The 10578-nt window shown below is 48.9% G+C and overlaps 1 protein-coding gene across 2 annotated transcripts; it reads left to right on the plus strand.

The window, feature by feature from the left end:
* Positions 1-984: 984 nt before the first annotated feature.
* Slc38a5 (solute carrier family 38 member 5) lies at positions 985-9666 on the plus strand. Of its 2 annotated transcripts, none has more exons than XM_021153475.1 (16): positions 985-1109; positions 1464-1520; positions 1607-1685; positions 2233-2348; positions 2456-2529; positions 3172-3264; positions 3383-3461; positions 5495-5577; positions 5956-6014; positions 6220-6348; positions 6501-6580; positions 7172-7272; positions 7508-7623; positions 8321-8465; positions 8556-8659; positions 9240-9666. In XM_021153475.1, the coding sequence occupies exons 1-16, from the start codon at positions 1087-1089 to the stop codon at positions 9339-9341; spliced, it is 1440 nt and encodes a 479-aa protein (XP_021009134.1). In that variant the 5' UTR covers positions 985-1086; the 3' UTR covers positions 9342-9666. The 2 variants fall into 2 exon arrangements, with proteins under 2 accessions (XP_021009134.1, XP_021009136.1); XM_021153477.2 differs by having other exon boundaries at positions 1044-1068; positions 9240-9585.
* The last annotated feature ends 912 nt before the right edge of the window (positions 9667-10578 follow it).

The raw sequence follows: 10578 nt of genomic DNA on the forward strand, positions 1-10578 counted from the left end.
TGCCTATGCAAGACCATTAACAACGACATTAGTTCACCAAAAGGCTTCACTTTAAATAAAGTCATAATGTCTCTAGGCAGTTCATGACTGCTCAAAGAGGGGAGAATCAGTCTGAGGTTTCCCAATCGGTTATTCAGTACCAGTGGTCAGCCCTAAAAACATATACATTCAAGCAACACTGAATAGACCCAGCAGGGTGTATTTATGTATGTATGTAGACATGTAACAATAACAATTAAAGTGAAAAGGGAAACAGTGGAGATAATACATGAAAGCAGGAGGGGCCTTGGAGGCAGAGGAAGGAAAACAGTTGGAAGCAAAGCAGGGTATGGTAATAGGGGCAATGAAGACCATCAAAGCACATTTCATACATATATGAAATGTCAGAGTGAAACCCATTATTTTGTACAATTTGCTAATTAAAAAAGACAGGCTTTCCAGGTTTGGGTGGGGATTGCAAAGACAATCTTACCCTGAGAAAGACATGAGGATCTGGGAGGGGGCCTTGGGTATTGTTGGCAGGCTCATTATCAGGAGGGGAAATGTTTAAACTTATGTGGGCTTGTGAGGCACCCCAAGCTCAGAAAGCGGCTCAAGTCTGGAAGTGTCTCCTAAACTTTTCCTCTCAGGAGAGGAGAGTTTAAGGCTTGATAGGGGTCCGAGAAAACTCCTTTAGTACTTAGAAGGGAAGTTTAATGAGAGTCCCCAGGTCAGGCTTCCCCCCCCCCTTTTCTTTTTAGTGCTGAGGATTGAAAGCACTCCTCCAACTAGTTACACTCGCATACCGGTCAGTTCTTTCCCAGCAAGAGGGGCATTTCAGTTTGCTTCAGTCTCTGGTGAAGATATTCAGAACCGTAGTAAAAGCAGTTTGCAGAACTAGGGCTGGGGTCTCTAAACTGGGAGCGGGGGGGGGGGGGGGGGGGGGGCCCTAGGAGGGGTGGGGCAGACAGGTGACACGTGTCCCTGTTAAGAGCCAGCCAGAGAGAGGTGGGGGCGGGAGATAGGGACTGAAAGAGACAGAAAAGGGCAGACTGCGCGGGAGACAGAGTCTGCCCTGTGGGAGGAAAGGTCTATTTCCCACTTCAAATGGCTATTTCATGCGCTGTGGGGTGGGTCATTCTGTATCTCTCTGTGTCTCTCCCTTCTTCTATTTATCTCTTCTTGCCTTCTTTGCCCCAGGTCTGTCTAAGAAGCTGTTTTTGGTTCTCCTTCCCTGATCTTCCTCTCTCTCTCTCTCTCTCTCTCTCTCTCTCTCTCTCTCTCTCTCTCCCCCTCTGGCTTGTCAACTCCCCACTTTCTCCTTTGGCGCTCTTTCCTCTGTTCCTTCCTGCTTGTCTCTCTGGCCAGTTACTCTAATTTACATCTGTTGGTCTCTGCTGGGCTCCTCTGCCCTTCTAACTCTCCTCACTCTCTAGTTCCTTTGCTCCACTCCTGACCCTCCTACCCCATCTCTTTGCCAACAGGATGGAAATGCAGGAACCAAAGATGAATGGAACCCTCTCTGCGGGTGCTGCTGCGGGGTAAGTGGGGGATTCAAGGAGCCAGGGTTGTTCGGGAGAGGTCCGGGTTACCTCTTCACCAGCCTCGGTTTTTCTGCCCTATCCAGCTACAGGCAGGAACGCGAAGGCTTCCTGCCCACCACCCGTAACCCTGCTACTGGGAGGAAACCTGTCCAGTTCTTGGATGTAAGTGAGCCCACAGGACCCGTGCAAGCCTCACCTCTCCTATCTAATCCCAACTCCTTCTCCTCCCCAGCTGCTCCCCGGCTAGCTATCTCCCCGGCCCAGCTATTGGCTCCTCAGTTGCTGCCATCTCTAGATACCCCATTTCCTCAAATGCTCCCGCTCTAGCTTTCTCTGTTGCCTAGTTTCTCCCTTCCCACCGATTGCCCCCTGCCTTAGTGACTGTTCTCCCTAATTCTTCTTCTCTTCTGCTTCGGGTTGCTCCCCCTCTGTAGTTTCTTATCTCCAGATTCTCCCCTGCAGCCCCCTTGCACTTCCAGCTGCGCCCTCCAGACTTGTCTCCTACTTTTCCCTTTCTAAGCGCTCCCTTTCCCCGTTTCTTCCCATCAACTATCTCTTTCAGCTTCCTCTTGCTTCCCATCGCTCCTCGTGGATGTCTCCCCTCCCCAGTTGCCTTCACCCTCCTGTCCTTTCCTGGCTCCACTCTAGCCTCTTGTCCTGTTCTCCTCCTCCCCGTCTGTGTTTGCTGGATCTTGCCCCTTGTCAACAGTTCGAGGGGAAGACATCATTCGGAATGTCAGTGTTCAACCTCAGCAACGCTATCATGGGGAGTGGCATCCTGGGACTGGCTTATGCCATGGCACACACTGGAGTCATCTTCTTTTTGTGAGTCTATGTGAGGCTTTTTGGGGGGTGGGGTGGGGTTGTTGGTCTGTGGTACAAAGGGCTGAGTGGGAGACCTAGGCCAAGTCTCACTGTGCTGTGTGTCACAGGGCCCTGCTGCTGTGCATCGCTCTCCTGTCTTCTTACTCCATTCACCTCCTGCTGACCTGTGCCAGTGTTGTAGGTGAGATTCCTAACCTCAGTCCCCATCCTCTGTGGACCTCAAACTCTAGATTCCAATCCAAAGCTCAACTCAGATCTTGAGCCCCGATCCCAGCTTCACTTTCTTGATGTCTGATTGCAACTCAAATCTGACTCTGGACATAAGCACTCTAACCTCAAACCCCAAACTCAGCACCCCAGTTTCCACACTCAACTCCCTGTATGACAGATTCCTCATTCAACCCCAGACCAGCCCCCAGACTACATTATCATCTCCCAGTTCCCAATACCCACTCCTTTGGCCACCAGACCTTCTCCAGCCCCAGACGACTACATTCTATCTCTTAGGAATTTTCAGGTCCTCCTAACCTGAAAACCAGTTTTGAAATCCTAACACCTCTGCTTTCCAGCAATCATGGTCCTAGGACTCTCTATCTCTCTCCATGGTCTCAGTCCACAGTCTGTCTCCCAAACCCCAGCTCTTTGCCTTTAGCCTTTAACTTCTCCCTGGCCTCAGATACCACTTGCCAGACCCACAAATTCCACCTTAAACCGCATAGCCCTCCATGCCAGCCTCTATCAGTCACAGCTGAATTACAGCTCCCCCTCCTAGCCTGGCTTTCCCAAACTCACAGGCTATTCCTTCCTGCCTCCCTGTTCACAGGCATCCGTGCCTATGAGCAGTTGGGACAGAGGGCATTTGGACCTGCCGGGAAAGTAGTCGTGGCCATCATCATCTGTCTGCACAACGTTGGGGGTGAGGTCTTAGGGAAGGTCAACTAGAGGGAAGAGGGTAGACCGAGTGAGGTAGGCTTTCCCAAGGGTGGGCTGGGGAAGAGGGAACCCTGATTAAATACCTGCTCCTTCTGCACCAGCTATGTCCAGTTACCTGTTCATCATCAAATCTGAACTCCCCCTGGTTATTGGCACCTTCCTGCACATGGACCCTGAGGGGTGAGTATATAGTACCTCCCAGGGAGGGACCCCAACCCTACTTGTGAGTTCTAGCCATCATCTTCAATACTGTATCTACCTGACTCCCAGGTGCTGTGTTTTGAGACTACTGCAGGTTAACCGTGACTGACTATGTGACTCCTGTGTATTATGAGTCAATATTGAATGTGACCATAGGCCACAGGACTCTGGTAGACCATAGGCTGTTTTTGAAACTTCAGGCTGATTTTGGCTGGCAGCTGTCTCTGTATGCTTGGTGTGTGCTGACGTTGGCCACATGTGTGTGACTGTACAGATTTAGTAGATGTAGACCCTGCATTGGACTCAGTGACTGTTGGACTGGCTGATTCTCTCTGGCCAGCCATGTGATGGATGACAGCTGGGTCCTGTATGCTGCGATTGAGCCCAACCATATGTGTTTGACACTTGGCTACTCTTATTTTTCCTGTTTAGCTGATTCTGGGTTCTTCGGGCTATTGGACGCTATCTATCTCTAAATGTGTGATTGCTGACTCCAGTGGTCTGTGGGTCATGTCAACTGTGTGCGCTCTGTCAACTCCATCTCCTTGTTTGCTTTGGTGATCATTGTATGGCAGATCCTCCCAGGCTGTGTGTGTGCTCAGGGGAATGCGACTGTGGAGGTTCTCTTGATTACAGCTGCAACCATGTATATATGTTTAGACTGTTAGACTCCACGTTCACACTACTGGCATAGCATCTACGGTTTTATTTTTTAAAATACATATACAATGAATGTGTTCATTTGTGCACACAGCAGTACTTTTTTTTTTACTTGCATACATCTTTATGCCTCTGTATTTTTCTTTTTTAAATGTGGATGGAACCCAAGGCGTCTTGTGTGCCAGGCAAGTGCTCAGTCACTGAACTGCGTACCCCTAATTTCCTCTGCATACATTGTTGTTGTTGTTGTTTTGACACAGGGTCTCTTTAGATAGCCCTGGCTGTTCTGGAACTCACTATGTAGACCAGGCTGGCCTCAAACTCACAGAGATCTGCCTCCCAAAGTGCTGTGGCTGAAGGCATATGCCACCATGTCTGGCTTTCTATACACCTTTTTGAGAGAGGATTTGGCTCTGTAGCCCAGGCTGGCCTGGGATTTGCCTTGGCTTCTCAAGAGCTGGGATTTACAGGTCTGCACTACCTTGCCTCATGCTTGTGTATATTTTGACATAGGTTTGTATGTTTAGAGACCAGCTCTTACTCTAATCCTGTGGACTTTGGTGCACATGTGTGACTTGGTCAGTTAAACTCAGTAGTTTCACGTGCCTGACTGACAGTTTTGCCTCTGAAGTGCTTGGTTTGATTCTGAAACTATCCAACTATGACTAGCTATGTCCAAGTCTTCTTCTTTTCCCTCTGCCTTGCTGGGGTTCAAAGCTGGAGCTTTTGGACATACTAAGCAAGTAAGTGCCTTCACCAGTGAATGACGGCCCCTGCCAAATTAATTATAACCAAGTCCCATTGTGTATGTAACCAAGATTTATTCTATTCAGTTGTGTCTGTGTAATAGGAAAAGAATATGTGAATGCCTGGAACATAGCAGGCACTCCATAAAGTGAGTATGTGTTGTACGTGTGTGTTCTTGTGTATGTGCACATGAATGCACATGTGTGAGTAAAGGCCAGAGATTGATGTCAGGTATCTCTTCTCTCTTTACCTTATTTTTGAGACTGGACCTCTCATTGAACCCAGAACTCATCAATTAGGTTATAGCAGTGTGCCAACGCTATGTCTCCAACGCCCATCCACAGCGCTGGGAGTTTGCATGAGTGTTGGAGATCCAAACTCGGGTCTTCATCGTCGCCTAGCAAGCACTTTACAAACTGACCTATCTCCTCAGCCCTAGGTTTAAAAAGAATTCTTTATTTTATATGTTTGTCTGAATGTATGTTGTACATTTTATATATATGGTGCCCCCAGAGGCCAGAAGTGAATGTCAGATTCCCTGCAACTGAAATTTAGGCACCCGTGAGCTCTCTGATGTGGATTCTGGGATCTCCTTGTCTTCCTAGAGACTGGTTCTTGAAGGGAAACCTCCTTATCATCCTGGTCAGCTTGTTAATCATCTTGCCTCTGGCTCTCATGAAACACCTGGGTAAGGAGGCTTCCTGGGTCGGTCATTGGCTGTCAGGGTTAGAGTGTGGGAACTAGGCAGAAAAAAAATCCATTTTGTTTTATTTTCATTTTGGTCCTGGAGACGGAACCCAGAGCTGCACACAGACTAGGCAAGTGCAATATCACTGGGCTCTATTGCCAGTCTGGGGGAAAAAAAAATCCCATTTTCAAGGGTTTGGAACACTGAGGGGTTGGGGAGGGCTTGTTTGATTTGGGTTTTTAACAGATTAGTCGGAGTTTTGTATAGAGGTGAGGCTGGTTCAGGTGGAAACAAAGGCTTATTCGAAGAAGGACAAACCTTTGGTGTGTGGAGTGCCAGGTTCCTTGAATTCTGAGGCTCTGTTATCACCTCCTGTAGGCTACCTGGGGTACACAAGCAGCCTCTCCCTGACCTGCATGCTGTTTTTTCTCATTTCGGTAAGTCAGAGAGCGAGAGCGAGTGAGCGAGTGAGCGAGTGAGCGAGTGAGCGAGTGAGCGAGTGAGCGAGAGAGAGAGAGAGAGAGAGAGAGAGAGAGAGAGAGAGAGAGGTGGGGGGAGAGAAATGGGCAGTGGTGGGGGGGTGTTTGAGACACGGAGGCAAAGCCTTCTCTGTGAACTTGCTTCCTTACTCGTGACCCCCAGGTCATCTATAAGAAGTTCCAGATTGGCTGCGATGTGAGCCACAATGACACAGTAGTGGAGGATGAACAAGCTCCTTTGCAGGCGTTTAACAGCAGCTGCGAGGCCGAGCTCTTCACCGTTGACTCTCAGGTAGGTACACAGGCAGGTAGGAGCTTGGACCACACTGGGCCATCTCGTCCCATCCCGACATTTTGTTTTGATCAGAGTACCTTACTTGAGAGGAAATGGGATCCCCAGTACTGTAGGGATTCTAATTCCATATTCATGGACCATTCCCCTAGATGTCTTACACAGTGCCTATTATGGCTTTTGCCTTTGTCTGCCATCCTGAGGTGCTGCCCATCTACACAGAACTTTGCCGGTGAGTAGAGAGCATGTGAGAGATGGGCCCGCTAGAGGGGGCAGTAGCCATAGTGTCTGGCAGCCTCCATGGTAGCCTTGGTATGGTATCTTGAGGGTGGCTGGTTTTGCCAAGGGAGGGATTTGGAGTGTCCACGAGACCTCAGAGACTCAGGGAAGTGAGTATTTCCTGCTTGGATTTAAGTGGTCCACTCTTTTAAAATGTGAATGGACAGAGTTAGGAGGTATCGATCAGGTGACTAGACAGAAGAGATGATGGTCTGAGGAAGCAAGAATGGTCAGATGGCTGGGGAGACAGATGGACAGAGGAGAGGCAGGGCTGGGGTTTCTGGATGACTAGAAAGAAAGGGGCAGTATTGATGGCTCTATGGAGGAAGAGTTGGAGATAGTCATATGTGTGGAGATATAGAAGGACAGATAGGGGAGGCTTGGCTAATTATAAGGGGGAGGGACGGGTAGAATGTCAGCGTGGATCAGCTGAACATTGTCAGATCAGGAGGAGGAAGACTCTGGAGGGTTGGGGGCAGTTTTGAGGGTTCTGGGACAAGATCAGGGGTGTGGACATGACAGTTCCATGATCTATGCACTTCAGCCCCACCCAGCGCAGGATGCAAGCTGTGGCCAACATGTCTATTGGAGCTATGTTCATCATGTATGGACTCACAGCGACCTTTGGATACCTCACCTTCTACAGTGAGTGTGGCTAGGGCCAAGGTTGGGTGAAGCTATGGTAGAGACTGAGCCTGAGCTATGGCAGAGGCCTCTGAGCCTCCCCACAACCCCCACTCCCCAGGACCTTGGGCTCATCAGTTTCCTAAGGGAGAGTGAGCATCACGTGTGTAGACTTTATCATCATGTATGTGTTCCTTGGTTTCTGAGCTAGTGAGCCCAGTGTTCATGCATCTTGTGTTCCCTCCTTATGGTCCAGGCACTGTGAAGGCAGAGATGCTGGAAATGTACACCCAGGAGGACATGCTTATCCTTTGTGTGCGTCTGGCCGTACTGCTTGCAGTAACCCTCACTGTGCCTGTTGTGCTTTTCCCTGTGAGTGGGGGCAAGGAAGACCTGGGGGCAGGGTGAAGGGATATGGATGGATGAGCAGAAAGAAGAAAAATGATGTTTGGCAAGAAGGTGGAGATAGGAGCAGATAAGTAGGTGGAATACGTAGGGACAGATATACAAGAATGGGCCTGATGAACATAGACAGCAGCAATAGATGGCTAGACAAAAGAGGACATGGGACCAGGGATATAACTGAGTTTTCAGAGTGAGTTTGCCCTGAGTGAGATCTCAAGCACCATGGTGCATTCCTGTAATCCTAGCACTCTGGAGCTAGAGGCAGGAGGATTAGGAGTTCCAGGTCAGTCTTAACTACAGGCTGAGTTTGAGGCCAGCCTTGGCTGCGTGAGATTCTATCTCAAAAACCACAAAGGAGGGACATGGTGGGAGAGGCAGTCAGAGAGGGAGAGAGGCAAGGATGAGTGATGGTCAGAGGATAGGCAAATGGGGAAATAGAGATGGATAGGAGAGGAGACAGATGTCAGTAGTGGTGGAAGCCGAGCTAGATGGTCATACGGAAGAAGATGGTTTGTCAGGGTAGAGGCACAGATACTTGGTCAGACAGGCTGGAGGCATAGAGAGCGGGATAGGGAATCAAGGATTTTCGGAAGGGTAGAGACAGATAGGATCCCATGGCAGAGGGACCACATGTGAGTCCTGTCCTGCCCTTCCTTGGATGCAGATCCGCCGAGCCCTCCAGCAGCTGCTCTTTCCAAGCAAGGCCTTCAGCTGGCTAAGACATGTGGCCATTGCCTTGATTCTGCTTATTTTGGTCAATATCCTCGTCATCTGTGTGCCAACCATCCGAGATATCTTTGGGTTTATTGGTCAGTATTGTCAACCCTGGTTCCTTGTCCTGTCTACTGTGGGCCTTGCCCTCAAACTTAGGTTGAATGCTGTCCCTTTCTGTCCTTCAGGGTCCACTTCAGCCCCTAGCCTCATCTTCATCCTTCCCAGTGTCTTCTACCTCCGTATTGTACCTACTGAGGTGGAACCTTTGTTTTCCTGGCCCAAGATCCAGGTGAGTATCCCAGGAAGGAGGGTTGGGGGAAGAGGCAGCATTCTGAAGAGGGACTACTTGCTCCAAGATGCTGAGAAATGCAAGGAGCTTCATCTAGATGGGGCTAGGGAAGGAAGCAGTATCCAGGAAAGAAGGGAAGATGGTAAGGAAGAATGAAGGTGGTTGTCTCAGAAAGGGATAGAGTAGACAGAACAGAAACAATATCTAGCAAGAGAGAGAACAGTCTAGAAGGAACTGGCAAGCTGAGCTTATGGTTCAGCTGCAGTGTGTTTTCCTAGCATTGGTAAATCTCTAGTTTCTGTCTCCAGCACTGCAAAGTGCGGAGGATTTTTCAGATAGATGAAGGGCACACCACTGGGGAGAGAGACAGAGAAACTCTGAAAAAGGGATGGAGGGAACGAATTCCCAGAAGGTTCTGAAAAGATGGAAGATATACTTCAAGGAGGGACAGGGAGAACATAGGAGAGTCAGGAATGGCTGGGGCTTCCCCTGGAAAGGGTGGAGGGCTTCCAGAGCATTCTCCAGAAGGCTTTGATGCATGATCCAGGCCAACTTTACCTTTTGGTCCTATTGCCCACAGGCCCTGTGCTTTGGTGTCCTGGGAGTCCTCTTCATGGCCATCAGCCTGGGCTTCATGTTTGCCAACTGGGCCACAGGCCAGAGCCGTATGTCTGGCCACTGAGCTGGCCTGGCTTGCCTCACTCAGCCCCTATGCTCACGCGTGTATACGAGGGAATCCAAGTCACCTTCCTGAGTCCTTCCTGCTTGGGGCATGGAGGTGTCTGGTTTCTAATAACATTGCTGTGGGAAATGGGGACAGTCGAGGAGGCATAGTAAGTAGTTTATCCCCTTCCCCTTAGAGTTGCCTCACTGCCAACCCCATGAGAGGAGGTATGGGAGGCCAGGTCCTTAGAAGAGTTGTTAGCCCAATAGTTCTCACTTCCTAGATGAAGCTGTTAGGGTTACCCTGGCGCTAAAAGGGAAGAATAAAGATGCTGAATGAAAAACCTGGTCTGAGCCGTGTGTTATTTCTCAAAGCCTTACTGGAAGAAACGTGCCCAAGTTCAGGCAGGGGGAAACTGAGGCTGTGAGTAGACTCCTGCTCCTTGTCAGCTGTGCCCTGCTCCTCCCCATTCCTTCAGTGACATGGCCCTCAGCTCAGCCACTCCCTCATTTACTTACTCAACATTTATTGTGAGGTTGGGAATATAGCAGGGAATGTTCAAAGTGTAAGACATAGAGTTGGGAATCAAGTAGATCGGAGTGCTTCAGGACAAAAGACAAGAAAAAAAATGGCCTAAATTTGGTCTGCTTCCCTTTTTCTGTGTGGCTCATGAACTAGAAAGGTTTTGCAAATTTCTAAAGTATAGGAAAAAAAAATCAAAGGAAGAATAGTATCTTCCAGACTGGCAAGATAGCTCAGCAGGTAAAAGTACCTGATGCCAAGTCTGACAAAGGGACCTTGATTTGGAAGAGTTGTACCGATTCCCATCTATTGTCCCCTGACCTCCACACAAGGGCCAAGACATTTTGTGCACATGCAAATGCATGCATATCCATGCACGTGCGTGCACACACCTCAGATAAACAAATATAAACAAATAAATAAAAGTTGAAGCATGAATGGTGTTTTTGTGACACTTGGAAATTATAAGAAACTCACATTTCATTGCCTGGATGGTCTTGCTGTAACGTGGTCATTATGTGTGTTTGCAGACTATTCATGGCTGTTCGTGCAGAACTAAGGAGTTGCTAAGGAGACCATATAGCCAACAATACCTATGTTATTTATTCACTGGCCTTTGCCAGAAAAAAAAAATTAGCTGAATGCTGACTGAGTGGAAAGGAAGAAAAATACCACCCCCCTTTGAGACAGGGTCACACTATGTAGCCTTTGGTGACCTGGAACTGGCTGTGTA

Source organism: Mus caroli, chromosome X (genome assembly GCF_900094665.2).
Source record: "Mus caroli chromosome X, CAROLI_EIJ_v1.1, whole genome shotgun sequence".
Taxonomy (NCBI): Eukaryota; Metazoa; Chordata; class Mammalia; order Rodentia; family Muridae; genus Mus; species Mus caroli.

What these genes read in the sequence shown, in the direction of transcription:
- Slc38a5 (XM_021153475.1), top strand. Translation starts at nt 1,087, where the DNA reads ATGGCTATTTCATGCGCTGTGGG. An exon ending in TCTGCGGGTGCTGCTGCGGG is followed by an intron (nt 1,521 to 1,606) that starts GTAAGTGGGGGA and finishes TGCCCTATCCAG; the next exon opens with CTACAGGCAGGAACGCGAAG. An exon ending in ACTGGAGTCATCTTCTTTTT is followed by an intron (nt 2,349 to 2,455) that starts GTGAGTCTATGT and finishes TGTGTGTCACAG; the next exon opens with GGCCCTGCTGCTGTGCATCG.